This window comes from Dermacentor variabilis, chromosome 6, assembly GCF_050947875.1.
Source record: "Dermacentor variabilis isolate Ectoservices chromosome 6, ASM5094787v1, whole genome shotgun sequence".
NCBI classification, from domain to species: domain Eukaryota; kingdom Metazoa; phylum Arthropoda; class Arachnida; order Ixodida; family Ixodidae; genus Dermacentor; species Dermacentor variabilis.
In genome coordinates, this window is record NC_134573.1 from 176,479,752 (window position 1) to 176,505,085 (window position 25,334).

The 25,334-nt window shown below is 43.8% G+C and overlaps 1 protein-coding gene across 3 annotated transcripts; it reads right to left on the reverse strand.

Moving 5' to 3' along the window:
• Positions 1–4,086: 4,086 nt before the first annotated feature.
• On the reverse strand, positions 4,087–25,264 carry Arr2 (arrestin 2). Of its 3 annotated transcripts, XM_075696908.1 has the most exons (9): positions 25,055–25,264; positions 17,208–17,571; positions 16,205–16,324; positions 15,164–15,295; positions 13,966–14,072; positions 10,750–10,870; positions 8,531–8,834; positions 8,375–8,460; positions 4,087–4,292 (listed from the first exon to the last, which is right to left on the reverse strand). In XM_075696908.1, the coding sequence occupies exons 1-9, from the start codon at positions 25,120–25,122 to the stop codon at positions 4,116–4,118; spliced, it is 1,479 nt and encodes a 492-aa protein (XP_075553023.1). In that variant the 5' UTR covers positions 25,123–25,264; the 3' UTR covers positions 4,087–4,115. The 3 variants fall into 3 exon arrangements, with proteins under 3 accessions (XP_075553023.1, XP_075553025.1, XP_075553026.1); XM_075696910.1 differs by lacking the exon at positions 8,375–8,460; XM_075696911.1 differs by lacking the exons at positions 4,087–4,292; positions 8,375–8,460; positions 8,531–8,834; ... (3 more) ...; positions 16,205–16,324; positions 25,055–25,264 and adding an exon at positions 20,464–24,866 and having other exon boundaries at positions 17,441–17,571.
• Positions 25,265–25,334: the final 70 nt, after the last annotated feature.

Below are 25,334 nucleotides of genomic sequence, written 5' to 3' on the forward strand. Positions count from 1 at the left end.
GAAAAGTAGGGAAACGACAAAAGACGGAGACGTACAAAAGCACAGTTCGCAATAGGGTATCAGAAAATTTGGACGTGGTAGTTCATAGTGTCTTTTTTTTTGTTTCTCATTGATTAACCAAGGTAGGATATTAGGCAGCATAGTAGCAAGAGTTTGGTGGCGCAAGCCACCGCCCCGTTCCAAAGGGGACACTCATAACATCCATCCATCCATACCACCGCCGTCCTTCTCACGGGAGGAAGCAGTGGCATTATGCCAGTTACAAACCGCAACTTTTCCTAATCTTTTCTCTCTCAATAAATTCTACCCACACTGTTATGCAGATCGTTGCCCTGGCTGTGGCAGCTCGCCCACAATCTTCCACGTCACGATTGAGTGCACTGCAACAAACCTCTTTAGTCCCTTGCCAACTCTCCTTTACCCCCTACGCAACAAAGAGCTGTGGGACGATGCCCTCCGCGACGGACCTCCCGAGGTCCTCCGAGCTGTGATACAACGGGCTCGAAACATCGCCGGAATCATCTTAGGCACCCTGGACTGAGCGTTCCTCCCACACTGCTCTCGCCATTCAAATATTATTAATAAAGATGTTTTACTCTCTCTCAGCGCATCCATGGCGCCGGCCGTGCAGGGGAAAAAAGAACCGGAAAGCTCGCCTTCGCACGTAGCGTTCGGCGCAAGCGTTTCCCGGTAAAGATTACGCTTGCGTAAGCTGCAGTAGCCAGGAAGCGGCAACTGTGGCATACGAAGCAGGGAGTGACGTAACTACACTTTCGTATGTAAAAGAATAACCCACCTAGCAAATGATTTCATTTATGTTCTGATAGCGCTATGGAAAGGCCACGCATAGTTAGGACTAGCGGGAACACGATGATCGGCGATGAGAACAGCAACATCTATATGCACAACGGCATCGTGCTCAGGCTAGGTAGTAAACAGTGGTTACTGACCAAAGCAAGCCACGCACAGTTAGGATGCCTGAAGAACAGCACGAATACGATGAGCGACGAAACGAACAGCAACTTCAATATGCACAACAACTCAGGCCTTGGCAGGACGCAGTTCAAAGCTATGTCGCGCTAATCTATCGGATCAGCTGATACCACAGCTTCACTGACCAACCACCTTCACATCGTGGATTGGAGCCCATTTTAGTTTTTGCATTTTGTCTTCATCAAAATGTAGCAGCCGTGGTCGGAAATAATACCTGCGAGCAGTATAACAGCAGTGCAGCAGTGGTAAACGAAGCTAATGCTGTTTGTTGTGCCCTTCTACATAGCATTTAGAACATAATCTTACTTGAATGTGGATCACAAGCGTTGCATTGTGCTGGAGGAGTCCAACACCAATCGGCAGAGCAGAAATGACAGGCGAGAAAAACCCTCGAACACAGAGGCGGTCCATTTCAATAGTTATCGCACCAGGGTGCGGTTTAATCCACTCGTCATCGCCTAAGGGCACCCCTGTGCAGCTCGGTGCAATTTGTCGAGAATACCATGAGTCACACAGTTATGGCGAGATATGGCCTCAGGGTTGTTCCTATGCTAGCACCGCCTTAAGGCGTGGGTAACTCAGGCACGATAACTTGTCTCTGCAGGACGTCGGCGTACATGGTCCGACTGCGCACTAGTCGATACGCTACACATGATTGTCCCGAAAAAGGCTTCCCGTTCAGGTTCAGAGCATGCCACTAGTTATCGCACCGAGGTGCGGTTTCATCCACTCGTCATCGCCTAAGGGCATCCCTGTGCAGCTCGGTGCAATCTGTCGAGAATACCACGAGTCACACAGTTATGGCGAGATATGGCCTCAGGGTTGTTCCTATGCTAGCACCGCCTTAAGGCGTGGGTAACTCAGGCACGATAACTTGTCTCTGCAGGACATCGGCGTACCTGGTCAGACTGCGCACTAGCTCCACGATTGTCCCGAAAAAGGCTTCCCGTTCAGGTTCAGAGCATGCCACTAGTTATCGCACCGGGGTGCGGTTTCATCCACTCGTCATCGCCTAAGGGCACCCCTGTGCAGCTCGGTGCAATTTGTCGAGAATACCATGAGTCACACAGTTATGGCGAGATATGGCCTCAGGGTTGTTCCTATGCTAGCACCACCTTTGGGTAACTCAGGCACGATAACTTGTCTCTGCAGAACGTCGGCGTACATATGGTCAGACTGCGCACTAGTCGATACGCTCCACGACTGTCCCGAAAAAGGCTTCCCGTTCAGATTCAGAGCATGCCACTGGGATGGGTGTACACGATCACTTGGACACACTTTCGTTCATAGGATCACACTTGCAATTGCTTAGCATGTCTTTGTCGCGCAACTATTATTTGAATGCACAGTAAAACCTCGATATAACGAAGTAGGTAAAATCGGCAATTTGCTTCAATATGTTGAAACTTAGTTGAATTGAAATTCGTCCTTTGATGCAAATAAGTACAGTCGTCAATTTTTCTTACACAGAAAGGGCCCGCAGGATTTTCCGAATTGTTGGCGAAAGGCGAAGCACCGATTGCGATAGCAAATTAGTAGATAGCTGTACGATGTAAGGAGAGTTTTATCGGCCGTATAAACTTGTAAACATTGCAGAAGGGTTGTAAACATTCGCTTACTAACTAAATTAACAATGATAGAACATGTAAGCGTGACTCAGAGGAGGTAGAAAGAAAGACACACAGAGACAGTGCTGTCTTTGCTTCTTACTACATCATTGTTCAGTCACGCTTACCCATTCTATCAGGGATTAAAACCAAATAGCCCGTCAACGTGTTTTAACTAAATTAACCAGCCGGTGTCACGCGCACACAGGTAAACATGAACACATCTCACTCGATGACAGCGGAAACTGTCTATGAAAACGCTGGAGTTGGGAATCGCGGCAGCAGCCGCGAGCCACTTGACCTCCGTGCATCCGTCGCATCAACGAAAACGAAACGTCGAAAGCACAGCGCATACGAAGCTACCGGCACTACGCGCACTCTGCAAACATCGCAGATTGCTTTGAAAACGAGGCCCGCGCGAGAGCGCACTTTGGCCATGTAGCATATTGCTTTCAAGACACACGAACTCTGGCAACGCGTCCCTACGACGTCCGCCAAAGGCATCCGCGATTCGCATGACCAACGCGCGTAGTAGACACCGCGGATGTCTCCACTCTGTTTGCAGCGGCGGGTGAGGAGGACATCGAGACAACCTGGCAGCCGCCGGAGAAGAATGCTCCTCCTCCTTCGCCTGATCCTCCCCCCCCCCCTGCCTCTCGCGCCACAGGAGAGGGCGCACATCCAGGCCGCGTTCCTCGCCTGTGCACGCGAGATTGAACCGCGTTCGCCGACTCACCCTCACAAGCTTTCACTCCTACTCCCCTCCGCCTTCTTCCCTTTGCTCGCGCGGGAAGTCGGCACTCGCGAAGCCACCATCTTGTCTCGCCCTCGCACACTTTCTTTCGCACCTAAAGCACGAAGTGCGCGGGGCGCTATAGGATCCTATTGCACTTGGACTTTATACTCAACATCATGCGGCTCCACTTCGGCGATCGCTCTTGTGCCAAGCGCGATTCGAAAGGTGCGCCTGCAAGCAGTCGCTTGTAATTCAATCATTCGACCATCTGCGTCCGCGGACATTGTCTCGGCATTCCTTGGCGGCGGAAGCGAAATTTCGTTATACTGAAATTGCACACAAACACACTTCGTTATATGGAGGTTCTAATTACATCGTGTTCTATGGTCAAGAGGTAATGAAAAGTTAATTACTTCGCTATATCGAGAATTTCGTAATATTGAAGTTCGTTATATCGAGTTTTAACTGTACTTCGGTTAGCTGGCACTTTTGTATAAAATGAACAATAAATACCCGTCTTGTGTGTTTGTGCACTACTGTGTGCAGTGTCCTTTGTTAACGGGTGGTTGAGACTAACAATAAACAGGGCATAAGGCGTCCAACAGCTTGTTTGTTTCGGGTTTCAGTAAGCACAGTACAACTGCAACAATGCAGTTCATTTCTGAAATATGTAGTAGGTCTCACTGGATTAGATGTGAACACTAAAGTAACAGTGTCAATAGATGCGAGATTGGTAATACACATGCATGATTAAGCAATAACATAACATGTTTATTATTCTAAGTTCCTGATGCCTCAACATCTAGCAAATGCAGAGACCACAGTGTTGTGAGCAGCAGAAGTTTGTCTTCATCAGATGGTAAGCTGAGGTCTCCACAGTGTACAAACTCGTCGCTGCCACACAACTGTTTAATGGCATCGAGAAAGTGGGGAGGAAACTTTGCAATCTCGAGGTCCTGCATAAAGGCACAAGTATTACATCAATGGAACACACGCCCAGCACTAGTTGGTAGTACACATATATCAACTTCCACTGTCAGATTCTTTATATTATGAGGATGACAAGTCGTTTTGTAGCCTGGCTTGCTATCGTAGACACCGATGGTGAATTCACAACTGCTGCATTGCTGCCTTGTTGCTGACATCTCTTACTGGCTTGATAGAATGAAGATTCTTAGATAAAATCATGAACGAAATAAAACATCTGCAAACATGCTGTATGTGTTCGGAATACTATTTTTTTTTTTTTTTTTTGCACAGCACAGATGACACATCGACATGAAAGAAATGCACAACACATATACTGCTAAAACAAAAGACACGTAATTTCATGCAATAACAACAGTCATGTTATCATTTTATGTCTATTATCCTTGTACCCATAGGTGCTCAAAGGTACTATGCAAGATTGCAGCAAATCAATTTTTATTTTTGCAGTAACTTAATATTTACACAGAAAAAGGAATTATAGTAGCTACTTGAAATGTGTCTTGGCTTTGAAAAATAAATCTGTGAGGGTAGCAAGTTCTTGAAGTGCCTAAAATGGCTCTAAAGACCATGTGTTAATAGCACAAATTAATCTAGCTCACAAAAGAATGTGCCGACCTTCATGAACAACATTTGAAGAGGCCCAAATGTAATGGGTAATTCAGAGCTATCAAAAACATCACGACTGCATATACAGACATCTGCTGAAACAATAGTATTGTTCCCCTCCCCCTTTTAAATTCCTTTCCTTGCTTAACACACTAAATTTTTTTTAATTGCATTAATCAAATGTGTTGTGGCAGTAAGAATTGCTTTAAAGATGGCTAGGTTGCTACTGGGTTATGCCATCTCCAAACAATCATGGGAACAAAAGTGCTGTCTCTCCATACACAGTTTAAACTTAAGGAAGGGTTCCATGCAAACAGAACCATATGTGTCTCTATATACAGTGGAACCCCGATTATATGACTTTCTCGGGAACGTGAAGAAGTGTTGTAAAATGCGGGCGTTGTAAAATCAGAACATAAATTATGCCTATAAAAATACTACTTATTTCGTGCGACGGATTTACGAGGAACTTCAATGTAAACTTCTAACATACTCTGCAGGGCTTGGAAACACAAATTACGAAAAAAGTAAATGCGATAAGAATTAATGCTGCAGTACAGTTACCAATCATGCTTTATTCAAATGAACCTTTACGGCACTCCACTGCCCACTGCCGCAATTCCCGCCAAACGGTGTGAGCTTTAAAAAAAGTTGGTAAGTTTCTTTTGGACCTTGCTTGATCCGTGAACCAAGAGCTTTCGCTCGAGTTGGGCAATGTCCAAAGGGAGGTCCTCTGCGGCGTCGCGTGAACAGATGAAGTTCTGGATGCCGTCTATGTGCCGTAGCACCTTGGCGAACGTGGTAGGCACAGGCACGGCATCTGTGGCATCGTCGTTGTCCTCGTCTGATGTCGCAGCGGTGTCGGCACTAGGCAAAGCCTCCTCGATGGCATCATCCAGCGGCACCTCGCCGCAGATCGCAACGTTGTCGGCCTCCACGTACTAGGCGAAGGTCGCGGTGAGGTTTAAACCCTCGAAATCATCGTCGACAAAGCCTGCATCAGCCTCGAGCGGCATCGAGGCTGTTGCATCCCCAGCAGAGGAGGCAGTCTCTCGTTTAAAGCCACTGTGCTTGAACGAGTTAGCGATTGTGCTTTGCGACACTGTGTTCCACGAACTGGCAATAAAATGCATGGCGTCAAGCACAGTGATCTTTTTCTCCGACTCGCTGCGCTCCATAGCCGCCAGCCGAGACTGCACTAACCACTTCCGGTACCCTTGCTAGACGCACTTAATGATGTCGGCATCCAGCGGCTGCAGCCGGCTTGTGCAGTTGGGCGGAAAAAAAACAACCTTTATGTTACTCAGGCTGGACGTATCGGGTGGGTAGCAAGGTGCGTTGTCCACGAAAAGCAATATTTTCCTCGCCTTAGCACCCATTTTGTTATCCAGCTGTTGCTAAAAATTGCTGAAGAGCGAAGGCATCATCCACACTTTTTTGTTGAAGTTGTAGCTGCACGGCAGCGTCTTCAAGTTCTTAAAGCACTGTGGCTTTGCAAACTTTCCAACAACGAGCATGGGCAGCCTCTCGGGACCATCTTCATTAGCACAGTGCCGTTACTGCCGTTACACACTCTTTACTATGCTTGCCACCATGACAGCTGTCGCCCTTAAACACAGGGTTTGCTCGGGCTGCATATGGTAAAAAATACCGCTCTCATCGGCGTTGAAAACATTGCAGGGCTTGTATGCAGCAATCATCTTCGGCAGTGACTCCATCCACTCGTTCACCGTCGAAACGTCCACGGAAGTGCTTTCCCCGCAGGAGTGGCTGTACACAATCCTGTTTCATTTTTTAAAGTGATCCAGCCACCCGTTCGATGCCTGAAAGTTGTTGATACCCAGACGCAATGCCACAAGGTCCGCCTTTTCTTTAGAATGGCGCCGTCAACGATGATCGCAGAGCTCCGTGCTTGATGCAGCCACTTGACGAGAACTTTTTCTAGCTTCTCATGCTGTCCTTCTTTTGCTGCTTTCCGCTTGAGCCCAAACTTGTTGGCATTGTGCAATATCACCTGTTTGTTTGCCAGGATCGTCTTAAGCGAGGATTTGGGTATCTTAAGGTCCCGGGCAATGCTGGATTTCGTGGCTCCATGCCGCTTTTCCGCTTCCTTCATAATATTCAGCTTATCGCCGAGCAACAAAACTGTCTGCTTTTGGGACATCGTGCGTCGCGTTGCTCCAGACAACTCAAAACCTCCGCTGAATGCTGGTCGCTAGGATTACAACTAAGAACATGTGCGATAAACCTAGGCCTCTCCGTGCTACCTTGTCGGCTATCTACTGCTCTGACACTGGAACGAGAGAAACACTTCCCCAACATGACGAGAGGCGACGCCGCCGAGAGAGGGAGAAAGTGATTGTGGAGAAGAAAAGGCGCTATTTCAGCACAGCGGGCGTCGTGGGCGGCTGCTGATAGGGGAGAGAGAAACGAACGATGAGACGAGGCAAGGAAGAAAGCTGCGCCGGAGCGAACCAGTCGAGCGGTGTAAAGCGCTCTGCATGCGGATAGACGAAGCGAGGAAAGAGATCCGTGGCACTTTTCTTTCATCCGCCGTTCCATCCCGTACTTTACGAGGGTCGTCGTATAACGCAGGTCAGGCATAAAATTGCGTCGGATAACCAGGGTTTTTAATGCACTGCCTCTATAGGGCCTTCGCCGGGACTTCACTAATCCGTCGTAAAACCCAGGTCATCTCAAAACCTGGAGACATATAACCGGGGTTCCACTGTATTACTTGTCCTGGTTGTTGATATATTTTATCACACATAATAAATAATTTACCCATCCCTTACTCTCACCACATTAGAAAGCTTTAGGAATGCTGAGAAAGAACCAAATATCCATGAGAGGCTAACTTTTATACTGTTTTGAAGCTTCCTAGTGGCCTCAAACGCAAGGCCTCAAAATAAAAGAAAAAAGAAAGTGTGCACTCAACCTTGCCTCCCCTGATCAGAGCAAGAAGTACACACAGGCAAACCTCGTCATGTAGAAGTCATGCCCAACACAAAAATACTTTTTTTATGTCTAAAATTTGTTATAAGCATACCTGCTGATATCGGAGGGAAGAAAAATTGCTGATTTTATATTTATTTAGTCATATTTGATAACTTGGTATATCCATGTTTGTTATATCAACATTCAACTTACACAGAAATGCTTTCAGCAAAAGCTGGCTTATTAAACAAACAACTAGTATGGATAGTTTTCAAAACAATGCACACAACGACTTCCAAGTTTGCACCCTAATATTGCTTAGTCAAGGACTGGTAAAATAATTTAATTAATTAAAAGTACAATACAAATGATTATGACAGAGGGCACCACCACAGCTGCCTCTAGCTATGGAGAGCTCTTGATTACTTGTCAAGCCATGTGGGTATTCAGTAGGATCAATATGTGTGTCTGAAACAACCCTTCCAACATATCAAGAGCTTCTTACCTCCTCCTCATCATCTTCGGTAGCAGAAACCATGTGTTTTTCCCTGTCATTGAACACTGATGTAACCAGCAGAACTAGCTTTTTACCTGGCAGGCGAAACAACAGAATCTAATATAGTAAGCAAAAAAGGCATAGGTACTACTCTGACAGCCTCACCATGATTTTGCTGCAGTGGTTGTTCAGCAAGTGAATACGAAGACATATTGGCAGCATCATTCTCTTCACTTAAGTCTCCATCCACCACATATGTCACATGGCTTGGATACCGAAACCTGACGCGATCATTCAGACTCGGTGCTTCTCCATCTGGTGTTGTCTCTAAAATGGCGTGGCGGTCCACACCAAAAGGAGGCAGCCGTGTTCGCATGAAGTCATGGACAAGTTCTTCAGCCATGGGCATTGGACTATCAGTGCTCTTAACATACTTCAAAACGGCCTCAAGAGCAGTCTCCACGTCAGCCTTAAACGAGAGGTGTAGAATGTACAAACTACATTATAAGCATTACCCAAGGCAATAGTGGGCACAACAATGCTCCACTTCAAGGAATCCCTCAATTAACCAATAAAAATGGGCCTCAGCAATACATCCAGCTTGGAACTCATTCACTGTGGCAGCAGCCGGCATTTACAAAGCACACGGTCGTCATCTTAATTAAGAACAACTTCTTTGGAATGCACATATCATCCTTATCTGTTGTTATCTGTGGTCATGCATACAGTGGTAGTAAATCTGTGCCAATTGCACAAATCTATGCCGAATGGAATTTGCTGCGCCCTACTGCTCCTAAAGGGTCTTTCTTGCTTAAATTGTACGACTGCTACACCAAATGTATGCTAAAGCGAGCATATGCTGAAAAATGCACAGAGCGCATGCTAAAAGTTGCAGAGCTGCTAATTGAGCATGGCACGAGATGAAAAATTTCAGTGACATTCAGGGAGGGCAAGCTGTGTTGAAGCAAGTGACGAAGAAAATGGCAGATAGTGTGAAACAGCCAGAGTTGATGAATAAGGCAAAGAAAAGAACAGGGCAGTGCACACTGAAGTGTACATTCTGTACAAATATGCTTGTGTTAAAATTCAAGCAAATTACGAGTTCATTTTTGCTTGATCTTTTGCATTGTGAATGCTTACTGATGTTCTTTTTGTGCTGTGTTGGTGCAAAAAGGGCAAAGCAGCGATATATCCTGGGCTCTCCTTTTTTTTTTTTTTTTTTTTTTTTGTAAACGCATGTTCTTGCGAACATGCTCATGCTGCCGGCAGCTTGTTCCTACACTCTTAAAGATGTTTACAACCTTTGGGGCTTATCTTGTCCCACAACAATAATCATCACCTGCCTTGCTTGCGTTTCCTTGCTTGAAAGCTCGGCGTTCGCTACTTTCCTGTCAAGAATACTGTGTCATGCTGATAATGCGCAAGCCATTCATGACTTGCACATTCATCACGCAGAGCAGCATTAAAAGAAAGGAAATGTGTTAAAGGAAATGGGGGCAAGACAGATGACGATTATTGTTGCGGGACAAGATATGGCCCAAAGGGTGTAAATTTTTTTAAAGAGTTTATGTACAATATAACACAATTTCTGTTAATTTCCTAATATACACTGATCTGTGTTAAACTAATTGAATAAGTTTGAATAAGTTAATAGAATAAGACTAATAAAAGTTTTATAATGTGCTTTGCTCTCTTTTAGGATAATACAGAATCACGCTATTGGTGAAAGTGGGCTCCTTCTGCGATGTTTATAGTATTACGGCAATCTTTTTTTAATATATAAGTTTTTTAATGTGTTCTGCTCTTTTTTTAGTATGATACAGAATCACAATTTTGTTGAAAGCGGGCTCCTTCTGTGATGTTTATAGTATTATGGCAATCTTTTTTTTCTGTTACAAACTGTGCTAACATTCTTACTGAAGAGGTCAAGGCTTGAATTTTGCTTGCCTATGAAAATAATATATTCTTGTACTTATATTGTTCATGGTTTTTATGAAAATCATATAAACTAGCAAGGACATTACACTAAATTTCGTACATCTGGTACGTGCTTTTACGAAAACCCTACACCTGCTCCAAAACACTGAAGACCATTCCCACCACTGTGCATACCCTTGCATTTATTTTTTACTAAAAAAATGAAAGGCATCAATGTTATAGAATTTCAATTCGAAGACGTCAGTTTCAAGTTTAAGATGGGATTATGATCAAGATTTAAGCTTATTCAACAAGAGAGGGCCATTTGCTCAATTTGACTTGGGAGTGTCAACCTAAGTGTTCCTTTTCCTTGACAAGGCTGACATTTTATTAATGTAGTGTGAATTTTTCTATTTCAAGAAAGAGAGGTTGACAACAATCCATGTGAGTGCATGTGGTTATGTTACCTTGGCTAGCCTTGAATGCGGAAGAAACTGCATAGGAAGGCCTTTTCTCAGTTGCAGGCAGGAGTCTTGAGCACCATCAACTAAATCCAGTACAAGATTCTTAAGACAGTCGCCTACTGTGCTGTATAAAAATGAGAAACAAAACTGCTGAGAGTTTACACAATGACCTGCAAATGGACACTCAGCCACACACACAGCTTAGGAACAGGAACCAGACACAAGTACATTTGGACATAGTAGAAGGTAATTCTCACTGTACAGGTATGCAAAAAAGGAATTTTAAATCAAGCTGGATTAGTAAGTTACATTTCTGAAATACCAAAAATGTCACTCTCATATGAGCAGAGCATTGGTAATTCAGAGAAGATACGAAACTGGAGGACAGGCCCGAAGTACCTGTCAGAATACTTTGAAGACTGTAACATCACACGAACACACTAGCACAGTATTTCAGGTGGTGCAACATTCAGTAAAAGAAGCTCTAGCCTGAAGGAGGCTCAAGAAAAACTGCAAGACTGCTTCAATGCTGGCTACCAAGAAAAAATTGTATTTTCTTGCTCACACTGGCACTGCCGCGACTGGCTCGGATGCGATGGAGACTCACTTCGTTATAGTAAGCCTCAATTCTATAAATGCTCTGCTGTCTTGCGTAAAGCCAAAACTGCGTGGTGGCAGTGCGGCAGCGGGCAAAGGTGAACATGACTGCGGTCTCACCATAAAGATAGTCATCTCATGTGCAATCTGCGGTGATGCTGTGCGGCCAAATGTGCAACCCATTCCTATACAGAGAATCAACAGAACTCTTCTTTTTCTGGGGGGGGGGGGGGGGGGGTATAATAAATGTTTCACACTGCTGCATACATACTGAGCATGTGCCAGGGGCATACTAGCCTTTACAACTGCTAACTGTAAATACGTCATTATATTCCCAAATAAATTGAGTTATCGGTGTTTTTTCAATTTTCTCAAAACAAGCTTTTCGCTTAGCCTGCTTGTCTGTGGCAACAATATCTCAAGATCTAGGACAGCTACAGCTGTAAAATTTTTTTTATATGAAGTTAAATGCATAAAGCTTGACGTGCTGCAAGCAGATTCTTTCTTTCTTCATTTTTTAAACATCTGATTTTGTTCTTATTCCCTAGTAGCCACACTGTAAACACTGAACTGTAATGAGCTTCAAGATTGCCAATTGTTGTTGGATTTGAAAACTGATTCAAGAGCAGTCTACACGTCAGCCTTAAAGGAGAAGTGTAGAATGCACATGCTACATTATCAGCATTACCCAAGGCAATAGTGATAGTGGGCATAACAATAATGCTCCACTTCAAGGAATTCCTTGAACATTCCCTAAACATTCTTCTGTCCACTCAGGCATTATTATTGCTTTCTGCCCAGTATTTCTTTTGCCTATTGTCTCCACTAACAAAAGTAATGTACTTATAATAATTAGTTAATAAGTAATTCCACAGTTATTTAGCCTATCAAAAGTAACTGCATTTTTGAAATCAGCTCAGAAAGTTGAATAAAGCTGTCATTTAATTGAATTTGGTCTAAAAACAAGACAGCTCTATACACCATGTCCCCTCTTACAAGAGAGTTCAGGAAATTAGAAGGTTGTTGATCTAACAGCCGCACAAAACCACTTCTATTGCATGGGGGCAGTGATTGGATACGACATCAATATGTGAAAGCTAACAATATTTGAGCTCAGAAAAACATGCAATGTAGGTCTTCCTAAAAAGAACTAAAGTGCACATCTAATAATACACCCACAATTAAATTGCTGTGATTTTTGTAATTCTTTATGCAAGACAGCCCAGGGGCGCTATAGCGTAAAACTATTCCAAACTTTTCTATTTTAATTCTGATAGCAGCCCTCCGTGATTGGTCAAAAACTTTTTTGGACCGCCCCCACTTCACCTGTCTGTCACGCGACGTCACGAAAACCGCGATACCTCCCCATCTGATGTGATGTGTACACACTGATTATGCATGATTTGACCGAAAAAAGAAAAACAATTATTTATGATTCGACGCCTTTTCGCCATTAGCCCCCGGCTATTGGTCAAAAGTTCTGGGCTGCACCCACTTCACCTGCCTGTCACGCGACGTCACAAAACCCCGAAAACTCACCGCGTCAAAGTGACGTGTGCGCATTAAAGATGCATTCATATGCTGAATAAAACTGAATTTTCTTCTGAATAGCCACAGCCTGCCCCGTTCCAAAAGGAATAAAAGATGGCTGCTGCCGATTGCTCAGGCGCTGGCCACTCGTACCTGCCGCAGAGCATGGGTTTATTTGCGTATAATAAAACTGCTTGCGCGGCCGTGTAATGTTTTTGAGCACTTTCGGCATGTTTACGACCTAATTGTGCCAACTCCTCTTTGCTGAGGATCTGTTTTAGCGTCATTCTTAAGCTTCCGTTACATGCCGCCACGATTTTCGACCAGCCACCTCAAGCTAAGTAAGGGAAAGCGGACCAATCGTAGACGCTGGCACCACCCTCTTCATCCGGTTATCGATTTTCAGTGCACTGGCTCTGCCCCATTGAATCCCTCTCCACTTGAGCGTTTTCCTCGCCTCTTGTCAGCCAGTTAGATACGAAAAGCTGCTCAGTGTAGGCAATGTTATTCGTTTTTCAAGCAAACAAAAGTGACCTCCTATGAACGAGGAGAGCGTTTGATTGGTCTGTTCAGACAACCCTGCGGGTGACCGCCCGGTGCTTGCGTTGGTGGTTACGCAAATTTGACGTAATGAGATTGGAATAGAAACATATTGGAATAGTCTTACGTTATAGGGCCCCAGCTTCAGGAAAACAGCTATTGGCTATTTTGGTGTCGTTTTTTGGTGCCCTTTCTATACAAAAAGCTACAGTAAATGTGCACATAAAGGCGCAGTAAATTTGAGCTGGAAAGACAAAGAGGATCCTGGGCAGGTGAGTGCACAGTCTTTGGAACATACCCAACATTTCACAACTAACTGGAGGTAAAAACCAGGATTCTGAAGCTACTTAGGAACAGACCTTATAAAAGCAGCAGTGTCAATGCTATAAAACTGCCTAATTCTTGCTATCAACTATAGTAAAGGGGATTAAAAAAAACTTGAGAGGCAATGGTAGTATTGGGTCATGCAATGGCAGCAGGCAACACAGACGTGGATTCACGTGGCAAGTGCACACCTTGTTATGTTACATAAGGAAGCCTGAAAGTACTTACTGATTCTGGTAAGTACTTATAGTGATATGTGTAGAGTGAGTGCCTGAAGACTGAGGTGTCAAAGCCTGGTGGATGGTTCCACGTGGCATGTACAGCAAGTCTCCAGGCTATGAAAACAATCACAAGTAAGACTGTAGATACAATTACCTGCCGTAACAGTTGCCTATTAAGTGCATAAGTGCTGCTGCTCAGCTCAGCTTTTCTGAAGAGCATTATTTAAAAAATAAAATAAGATTAATAAAACCAAAGATGAGCTTAGCTCCTTGTAAGAGTTAAGCATAATATGCTCCTTTGCCCCTGTGAGAGAACCTGATGGGCAACACTATAACTTAACCAAAGCTATCTAATACCCAGTGAAAGTCAAAAGGAATCCACAGAAAATCTATATCACTGCAGCACAAGTATTTCATTCACAAAATGGCAGACTAATAGAAAACTTTGACCTTAAGTATTGTTGGTTTGAATCAATCACACAGCATTAGCCCAGCTTATGTAAAAGAGATAATAATAATAATAATAATAATAATAATAATAATAATAATAATAATAATAATAATAATAATAATAATAATAATAATAATAATAATAATAATAATAATAATAATAATAATAATAATAGATTACTTTTACCAATGTGATGGGGGAGGTCGGGGAAAAAGAAGGTGAATTAACAGCTTGACTATCCCCGCGCTCCCCAAAAGAAATAATGAATGAATGCTAACTGAGTAGCTATCACCCAAATTAACACAGTGACATAATGCATGTGGTTGAGTACATGTGAATCGGACCATGAGGGCTGTGATTCCACTATGCATAAAGTCACATCATGCCACAATTCTATAAAATTATGTGGATACATGTAAGCACCACTTTGAACAACCATATAACCATGGCATGGATAATATACACATTCATATACTACACTTAATGAACCACAGTTTACTTTTACAGCCAACAAAGGGATGACTAGGAAAAGAAAATGAAATATTTTTGTATTCAAGGTTGGCTAAGTTAATATGGAGAGAAAATAGATATATCAACATAAAGGTAACAATGACAGGTTCTCATTCTACAAGGCATCAGGTAGGCCTGAGCAGATGTAGCAAAACTACATTGAGGATTATCATAACACAAAGAAGGTGAAAAAGCATTTTCCATGTAGAAATGGGATATACTATAGCTGACAAGGCCTACTAACCTTTAATGTAAACTCATGAGTTGGCTGGCCAATTTCATCAGCACTGAAATCCTTGCTGTAGGATCGAGGCAACTTTACAGGTGGCTTGTAAAGCCTCCAGCATTTTTCACCTTCCAATTGGACAATAAATACCTGCAAAGAATTCAATTAATGAAACTATATATATATATATATATATATATATATATATATATGCTGCAGCAACAGGCAAGTAGCCATAAACTTTAATGCATATAAAATTTTAAGAGTGATAATTAGGTACGCCTCTAAGATATTAAAGAAAGACCACTATTTTTCCTGAAAGACATGCTGCCAAATGTTCTTTTTTGTTAATTTTATCTTTTGCAGAGATTTACTTTTCGTGAATCAATAAAAGAAATATTTTTCAGTGGTCCAACAAACTACTGAGCCAATATGACATAATGTTTTAACCTGAAACTTCAAGTGAAAAAACAAAAACTGGAGATCACCTGACAAAAAACGTATGCAACAATTCTTTTCTATTCCAGTCTTTTATTTTTGACCCAGTTTCTTGACGACTTCTATATTTATAACAACATGTAAAATGCATAAAAGCAAGACTAATTTTTACACTGGTTCTAGAGGAAACCACATTTTCTTTTTTTATACAGGCTTGAAAGTGAATCCTCAGTCCTCAAACTAAAATATTCAACTAAAGATGTTATTTACTACACCTTATAGAGCTGAGAGAACAGACAATATGCTTGGTGCAATATCACTGTTCTTACCATGTCGAGTACAAGAACATTGAAATAAAGATTTTTTTATTTCGTGCACGCTTGCTCAATGTTAGATAATAAATTTGTAAATACATGCTATGGGAAAAACATGAACACAGCTGCACAGCTTGCTCGTGAATTCTACTGTAATGTTCAATGTTATGTGCCACCATCTCACATGTTTAAGACTATGGTGAGCCTTGTGGAAGCAATGAACCCACAATTTCTTACCAACTATTCCATTAAATTCTTCCTGAATATTGTCATAGCATAAGTGCAAGGGCAATTGACTAAAACTTGCCTCAACATCATCATAATGAGGGGCCAAACCTTGTGCAGATGGGGGAGTGATGTAGACATTGCATCCCACTAGGCAGCCAAAGAAACACTCCAGTTTCTCTAGAACTTCCCAGAGACCATCCTGTAGAAAGATGTAGCACACTCAATTTAAACATTGCAGAAGTTTCAGAGGTGCAAAGAAATAAAAATAAACATTGATTATTATAGGCCACAACAACAGCAACACAATTGAAGGCACAAACTAGTACAAGACCAATAAAAAAGGGAGAGATTTCCCATCAGTTATGTCATTAAATCCTTATGAATGCTTGCTTCATTTTCAGTAAGCACAAGCTAAAAAAAATATTTAAGTGTCACCAATATTTAGGCATGACAAATTTTTCAGCAGCATGAGCTTGGTTTTAGCAATGCTTTTGTAGAGTCATCTCTGAAAGTTGCACTTATCTGGCTTTCACTGGTCTACAGGTAATAAAGCAATGCAATAAAAGTTCCTGTACCACTGGTTTAGCCTGAAAGTGAACTCTGGGCCTCTGTCACGAGGTGGCATGCCGATACTTTACAAGCTCATTAATGTCAGTTTTTAAACAAGCTACTGCTGCCTGTGAAATGTGTGGCATGTACTGGAGTTAGAAGTCCTGACAATAAAAGCTGTGAGGCAATGAGTAATTTGTCAATTACCACAGGTGCATATAGAAAGGTGATGTTGGTTATGATGATGACCAAGTGAAAAGTGATCTAAAGCAGATGTACAATAACAAGGTCACAACTGCAATTAACTTTATGAGCATCAAAAATGTATTTGGTGATGCAATTAAAACCATTTCATGGTTACACATACTTCCAGCTCCTTGATGGACAGTCATTTTCATGTTTTTTTCCATGTCTAGAGTCGCATCTCAAACTTTTCTATAAGCATTTTTATTATTTTTTGTAAAGCGTAAACAAGATCTATAAAGTGTAAGCAAACAACCAAGACAAGCAAGTTAAAGAGAAAAGTATATTACCACCCATCGTTGCGGTTGGTGGATTTGCAAGGTGGCTTTGTCACCTTCAAACAACTTCTTTATCTTAGCCTCCGTGGCTCGTCCTTGCCTCTCAAAGTTTGTCCTCTTCCCACCTTCATACTTGCACACAGCAATGTCCTTTGAAAAGTAGACTTGTTTTTCTTTGAGCAAAGCAAAAAAATGGTCTTTCCCAAAAAGTGGAGACCAAAATTCTGCCTGGATGGGACGATTCTGAGAAACAAAGGGCTCTTTCTCCCAGTGCTTTTTTACGAATGCTTGCAGTGACAACGGTGTGAGCAGGAACTCCAGAAATTGAAGCGGTGTCTCATATTTCTGGCTCAGGACACTTATGGCACTATTGGTGCTGAAAGAAAAGAATGAAAGGTCAAAAGAAGGCAATCCAGTTGGACAAAATGAACATGGTTTACGTACTATATACAACAGAACTGCTCAAATGTTCAATGTTATCACGTGAGAAGAAATCCTTTGGTGGGTCAGCATTTCTTTACCAGACAATGGAGCAAGACAATCAGAATATAAAAATCCTTACCATACACATGACTGCTCTCAGCCCTTTTATGCCTTTTCACAGTTGGAAGAGGCCACATGAATAACGAAAAAAAGAAGTGGTTCTGCTGCAGGCAGTCATGCAGGTCCTTAAGTAAAAAAGATAAAGCTTTGAAGAAAAGCTTAAAGTAAGGGTTACTTAACTAACATGCAAGTCATGGTTGGGAAGTTGCAAGTAGCACGAAAAAACGCAGACAGAGAGAGAGGGGCGGAAAAACAGACAAGACTGTCCTTGTTTTTCCGTGCTGCTTTTAGCTTCCCAACAGTGAATACATACCGACTCGCCCAATTTTCAGTGCTTTTGTATGCAAGTCACACATTAAGAGAGCATGTTCTCTTTTGTCATCAGTCGCAAAAGTAGGTGTGTTGATCTATACTTACATTAATTTATGCTTGATGTAAATGCAGTAGGTACTTATTGTTGATGTCAATACAGTAGCAACAGACAGTTCTGTTCATAGGCTAGCATGGCTTGCATAGGCTGTGTATCAGTTCAACCCTTAACAGCAGCAGAGGTTTCATTGTTAATGTTCACATTAACAATGGAACTCCTATATTTCCATGACAAAAATAAAATACTAAATAACTGCTCTAAACTTATGAGATCATCCTTCACAATCGGAAATGACTTTTCGGCTGGGTTTCGTGAACTAAGAGGGAACCTGTGGAACGCCCGCAAAGTAAAAAAAAAAAAATTTGGTGACAAGGTTTCTGTGGTATACGACAAACTAAACATTAACAATGCTTCATTCAGCTGGGATGAGAAATCAAACTGCATACGACCAGCCTTCTGCAGTTCCCACCAAAAAATGCCATAGAAATGCGGACCTTGTGTCCCCACAGCAATCCTTTACATATGAAATAAAATTTGCTAACATAGATGCTCGCAGCATCCAACAAAAACTGAACTGGATGGAATCTTAATACTCAGCTTCTACAGTGCTACTACTGGCGGGGGATGTACAGCTACGTTCAGAAGTTTGTTCGCTTTTGCCCTGATCGTCAGCGTCAGAAATCTCCACCCTGCCTCTCACCAGCCATTTTGCAACCTTTACCTTGCCCAGGGGGGCGGCAGAAAGTTAGGTGCGCAGATGAGATTAAGAAGTCTGCAGGGTCAACATGGCCACAATTAGCATGTGACCGGGGTAGTTGGAGAAGTATGGGAAAGGCCTTTGCTCTGCAGTGGGCGTAGCCAGGCTGATGATGATGATGACCTTGCCCTACCTGGCCATTTGGGTCCGTCGGCATCGATTTGTATGGGCCCCTTCCCGTGACATCAGCTGGAAACTGCTGGGCCATTGTGGCAGTCGACCACCTCACGCAATACGCCAAAACTGCCGCCCTCCCGGAAGCTACAGTGTGCAATGTTGCCTCCTTCCTGCTTTGTCAGTTCATCCTGCATCATGGGCCACCTCAGGAACTGCTCAGTGATCGCGGACGTGTATTCCTGTCCGAAATTGTTGAAGCCATTCTTAAAAAGTGCCATGTTGTTCATCGTACAACTATGGCGTACCATCCTCAAACCAATGGCCTTACGGGATGCTTCAACCGTACGCTCGGCGACATGCTTGCCATGCACGTTGCCTCTGACCACACAAATTGGGACATCATTCTGCCCTTCGTGACCTATGCATACAACACCGCTACTCAGAGCACCACCAGCTTTTCCCCCTTTCTCTTACTGTACGGTCGGCACCCGTTACACACCATCAACACAATTCTACCATACCGGCCAGATACATCTGAATGTGCTCCCATTTCTGCCACGACGAGACATGCTGAAGAGTGCCGCGATCTCGCTTGGGCCTTTACGTCCAATGACCAAGAGCACCAGAAGAGCACTTGTGGTGACATCACTTCGGCACCCACCTTCCTTCCTGGAGCACTTGTGTAGCTCTCAGTTGTTTCTGCTGCACCTGGTCTCTCTTCAAGGCTACTACCATGCACATACCCAGGACTTTTTTTCAGGGGGATGGTAACTTTTCTATGCAAATGAGGGGCGGGTCTACTTTTACTAGTACAAACGTTAATAATTCCCACCACTCACTATAAAGGCATGTAAAACCGCGAAACAGAAATGAAATAAAGTATCTCACAAGTACACCTGTAATATACACCTCTGCTTTACTTGGCAAACCAGGAACTATATCAAATTGACTCGCGCAGGAAAGAAATGCAGGAAGGACACAGCCAACAACAAGTAAGCAAGCAAAAGTGTAAAATGAAGATTTCTAGTAGTGTGTTGCTAATGAGTTCTGGAGGAATTATAGTGAAAGATATATTTGAGGAACACTCACAGTTCTTTTGGGTCCCTTGTTTACAGCTCTACCAAGTGCCAAAGCCCATAGAGTTTCGTGCAATAATTACTAGAGGGAACTCTGGCAGTAATGTCTATGGGAGCTGTAATGGGTGCAGCTGAGCCAGCATGGGAGTTATGGGAAGTACATGGATTTGCCTAAACTTCATTCTTCCGGTTTCATACGGCTTTGTGACTATGTAAACGGGTAATTTTCAACAATGCAGCGGGCAGTAAACTATTAAATAAACATTATTAAAATTCTCCGACCGCAGGATTCGAACACAAGACCTCAAACACAGACGCCCGATACTCAAACGATTACGCCACGGTTACATGCATCGGGAAGTGACATACAACACCCTTATGAATTTATTACAGGCATGCCAGTACCTTGAGACGCTAGGGGCTTTTCGATTTGGCCACCTCGACAGGCTGAACCACTGCAATTAGCAGCAATTGTTTGTGTTCGCAGCATCTTCTGCACTTAGAAAAGTATACAATGCTCTGAAATTTACAACAATGAATGCATACAAAGTGCAATAAACAAATCCACAAGCACGAAGATCAGATGAATTCATGTACTTCCCATCATTCCAACGGTGGCTCAACGATTGAAGCGCTAGAGTTCCCTTTAGTACCCTGTAGGAAACTCTATGCCAAAACCGCCTTGTATTGTTATTTGGGAAGTTACATAATGATGCGTGCTCGCCAGTTTCGTACAACCGTGTAGCATGCTGTGGTTCTAGATGTACCGCGCCCACCGTGGAAGGTTAGAAAAACACCCACTTAAGCACAGCAGAGAAGTGCCTACATCGGGCGGCTCGAGTGATAACTGTAAAAGCGCCATTCAAAACACATGGAATCATCGTCCACTTCCGGCTGCGTTTTCTCTACTTCCTTTTTAAATAAAAAGATCTTCATCCATAAATATTTTCACAGACAACAGCTAAATATGTTAATTCTTGCTTTCCCTTCCTGTTTGGCTGTTGCCTCGGCTCTTTCCCTTAGCAGATCACTTAATTCTTCAATTTCTTGCGACTCTTGTTTCCCATTGCCACTTTTGCACGAAAAGTACTCTACAATTAGGGGAAAAACCAGACGAGGTTTTGGGTGACATTCATATTGCTTATGGTTTCAACGGTTATTGCAGGGTTTGAATCAAATTTTCAAATTTTAGGGATGATTGCGAAACTTAGATCGTTGAAAAAATATTAGTGGGGCCTTTCTAGTGGCAGCACCTTCAGATTTCTAAAGAAACATCAAATGAGAAAGGCAAGAACCTTCCACCATTTTTAGCTGGGAGAATACGAATCTGTTTCACGCCCTCAGTTCAGTGTCCTTTCCCCTGACCCAATCAGCGATCACTTCTACGCCTCGGCCATAGTAATACTGTAACAGCAGCCCAGTGTTGACCGCCGAATAGCTGTCAAGTGTCAAGATTGATTTGGCGGCGTTTTATGAGTGGTGGCATGGCTGGCAAGGGATGGGGGAAAGTATGCCGCTTAATTTTGGGGGAGGGGAGGGGGGGCTGTGTACATGCCTGGCTACTACCCAAGTGTGAAGGGCCCTATCGTGTTATCGAACGCGCATCCCCCGCCAACTACGTGATCGAACCCATTGAACAGTCTTTGGACGTGCCTTGTTGTGGATGAGACATTGTCAACTTCAACCGCCTCAAGACTTACTATGACCCACTTATAGCGACAAGCTGGTAGGTTGCCGGGTGCCTCGCTTTTCGTTCCCGGGGGTAATTGTAGAGGAGGATTGGAATGGTATAGTGGGCTTTGCTCTCCAGCACTTTCTAGTGGGTTGTTGTCTTCAGCACTCTTGCTCAGGAAACGCTGCTCGTGCTGGTGGTCCGTGCCCTGAGCTAATGGCCTGTCCCAAACGCCGGTGGCTAGTAAATGTCTTTACACCCCAAATACCAGCTTTCAAAGAATTCAAGGAGCACATTTATTTTAAAGGAGCTTTAAGTGCCCTTGTATCTCTCTTTCCAAATGCAAGGGTTTTCAAGGATCTCAAAGAGGCATACGAATCCTGCTCATAAAACAGTTATCTGGTCAGAAACAGAAGAAAGATAGAACATACTAATGTCGCCTTTTGACCTGGTTTACTCTGCGATGACAAATAACAGTGCAGAAACACAGTGCAAAAGTTTCTCATAAAATAAATTATATGCTCAAGTTATGCAACACAGTAATCCTAAATATCAGAGACAATTTGCTGCTTTGCAATGTGCAGCTACAGTTGCACTTAAATCGGCCGCTCAGCATTTGGGTCAGAATATAAACTTTTCCATAAACAGCCCATACACAGTAATATTAACAAAACTCAGACTCTCTGCGTGCTTCTGTAGCTCAAAAGCTATTCTTTATTAAAGCTGCCTTCTCTGCAGCAGGATTAGCAAAACCCACTTCACACATAACTTATAGACAGCTTGCACACGACGTCATGGACCCTGCTTTTCACATTGATCGTTCTCCAATATGGCACCTAGAATGACGTTAGTGTATCACATTTACTGCCACGGGTAACCTACTTCCATGAAGGAAAGCTTAGTAGGGATCCCTGCACTACAGGCTGTGTTGGAGCTGCAAAAGATGCAAACAGACACAGCTGCTCATCATGCTGGTTCACCAACATGGCGCGTAGGATGACATCAGTGTAAGTCATCTAAAGGGAGAACAGTTTGCTTACTGTAAGTATTTACATAAGTATGTAACTGAGAATGTTGCCATATTTATGTGGTCAATCGACTTCCACAAGCCTTTTCCCCTCTTAAATGAAGTGTCAATGAAAAAATTCCTTAGGAACTTTTCTAAAAGCCATTCCAGAAGCTTTGGCATGTGCTTATCCTGCACTTAGTAGTGCTTACAGGTGCAAGGAAATGGCTTTTTGAACAGTATAAAAGAGAAAAGTGCAAACATCTTTTTAAATGAACTGGTACATCTATTGATAGGCTGCAAGTGGTTAAACTTGCCTGCAGTTTTCCATTCACTTTTTTAAGCTATATGGCCTTTCTTCATTCTAATTAACTTTAGTAACAATTATAAACTTTCTGTACATTTAGATACTGTACCTTCACATGTCTTCAAGTTTGTCGGCGGCCATTTACCTAGTGCAGCATATTTCTGGTGCCACATTTCCTGCTATTCATCATCCCTTGCATCTCAGCAGCGACCTCACTGTTAGCATATAGTAACCTAGTCAGCCTGTCTCGCAAACAGAATGCCAGTTTCATATCTGGCGACAGGTATCTGCATTAGGTTCTAGCAGTTGTCACCAGCATGAAGCAGTAATGAAGAGCACATTACTTAATAGATTATTCTTTATTAACATGAGGTTATACTTACGAACATGTGCTACCAATAAGAAGTACCACAAAGTTCCAATTCTTGACATGCAACTAAAGGAAAGAACTGATCCATAAAAACAGCAGTGAACAAATGCAACAAAAGGTAATCTACCTGAACAAAAATGAATTTCGTAGCTATTCCCCATCTTCACTGATTTGCCTGTGCCATTGAAAGTCCTCAAACACAAGATTGGTGCTCATCTCCCTGGTCAGCTGCTTCTTGAACTTTGATCGGTCAATGATTCTCTTTTCCTGGAGTTTTGGATAGACTTCCTCGGGCTCAGCCTTCGCAAGCTTGAAGGGAACGTCGGCAATCAAGTCCCCAGACATGGGCCCCAGGTACAGCTGCACTCTGAGGACATAGGAAATGATAATGCCGATCGCATCCTCGTGGTTCAGTGTGGAGGAAGCTAGGCAGGCGTCAGTCTCCTTTAGCAGACCATCCAACGCAATGCCTCTCCGGTCTCGATTTTCCGATGCCAACGGTAGGAGATGAAACACCTTGGAGAAGGCTGCACCAGGAAGAATCGGGCAGTTTTCGCTGCTGTCCACGGATGCCACCACCTTGGAGTAATGACCGTGCACGAGCGTCACCTCTGTGTTCTGCAGCACCAGGACCTTGATGTTTCGCACGTTCTTCTTGGAGTAATTGGAAACTGACACGTGCGCGTTGATCTTGTCGTCGTGGAAGTAGATCTCCTTGTCGAGCACGACCTCGAGTTCCACTTTGCCAGGGCTGAGGGTGAAGCCCTTGCAGACCACGGTCGTCGGCTGGCGCTCGCTCTGCGTGAGCGGTGCGTACTGCACCTTGCGGATCGCCATGTTGACGGTGCTGCGCCGGTGCGCTTTCTGCTGATCGTCTTCTGCGACGTACACACGTAGTTCGTACTCGACACCCAGCGGTTTGCCGCGGTCGCTGGGGCCAGGCTGGAGCGTTACAGACATGGGCGCATTCGCCGGGAGGCTGAAGCTGAAGGAGTACGCGCTGTTGCCCAGTTTGCGAAGCAAGCGCTGCTGGAGATCAGACACTTGGGTAACCTGGTTGCGCTCGGGCACTATCTGGTCATGGGCAAGATACAACTGTCGGTAAAAGTGCAGTCCCATCACCTCGTCCTCTTCTCTACCGTATCGGAAAGTGGTGATCACTTGGCCGAAGACTTTCCTACCCTTGAGGTAGTCGTTGTCAACCACGACAACACCTTCAACGGGATCGCAGCTCTCACCCCGCTGCGCGAAGTCCCGCTTGCCGATGTAAACGGTGACCTTACCATTGGGCGATACTTTCTTGTACACCTTCACGGCGACGACGAGACACAGCAAGACGAAGAACGCCATTGTGGAAGTGAGTACGCAGTGACAGACGTCTGCACGCCTGTCGTGATGCGTACTGCGCCGGCGACTGCGGCAGCAACGTATTTATGCGGTTGCCGAAACACCGCAGTCGTATGACGCGCGACAAACGAGATTAAGGTGAAACCCCACGATTGCAGTGCCCGTACAGAGTAAAAGGTCCCAGTGATGTGGCTTCTTGATCCGCGAGGATCATCGTCAAGCAAACCAAATAACTTGCAACAGCTCGACTCGCTAGCGGTCGCAACTCGCTTCCAACAGATCCTGTGTACTTACCAAGTGTTGGCGGCAGTCTTCTTCCTCTTGCCATGTTTTTCGGCATCAGCCTTGCGCTTTGAACTCATCGTTCTGCTAACTATAGGCAACCGAAACTACTCCGGTAAGACGCGACAAAATTTACCAACCACCCACGTGCGCGATGCACCGGCAACACCAAGCTGCGCGTGCGCTACGAGCCTTCGAGTTGCCAGACGCTCACACGTCTCAGGCCGGCGCCTACGAAGCAACGGAGGAAGGATAACGGAGGCCACTGCAGTGACCATCATATCTAAACGCC

What these genes read in the sequence shown, in the direction of transcription:
- Arr2 (XM_075696908.1), bottom strand. Translation starts at nt 25,122, where the DNA reads ATGAGTTCAAAGCGCAAGGCTGATGCCGAAAAACATGGCAAGAGGAAG. An exon ending in ACCAACCGCAACGATGGGTG is followed by an intron (nt 16,325 to 17,207) that starts GTAATATACTTT and finishes ATCTTTCTACAG; the next exon opens with GATGGTCTCTGGGAAGTTCT. An exon ending in ACCACTGCAGCAAAATCATG is followed by an intron (nt 8,461 to 8,530) that starts GTGAGGCTGTCA and finishes TTCGCCTGCCAG; the next exon opens with GTAAAAAGCTAGTTCTGCTG.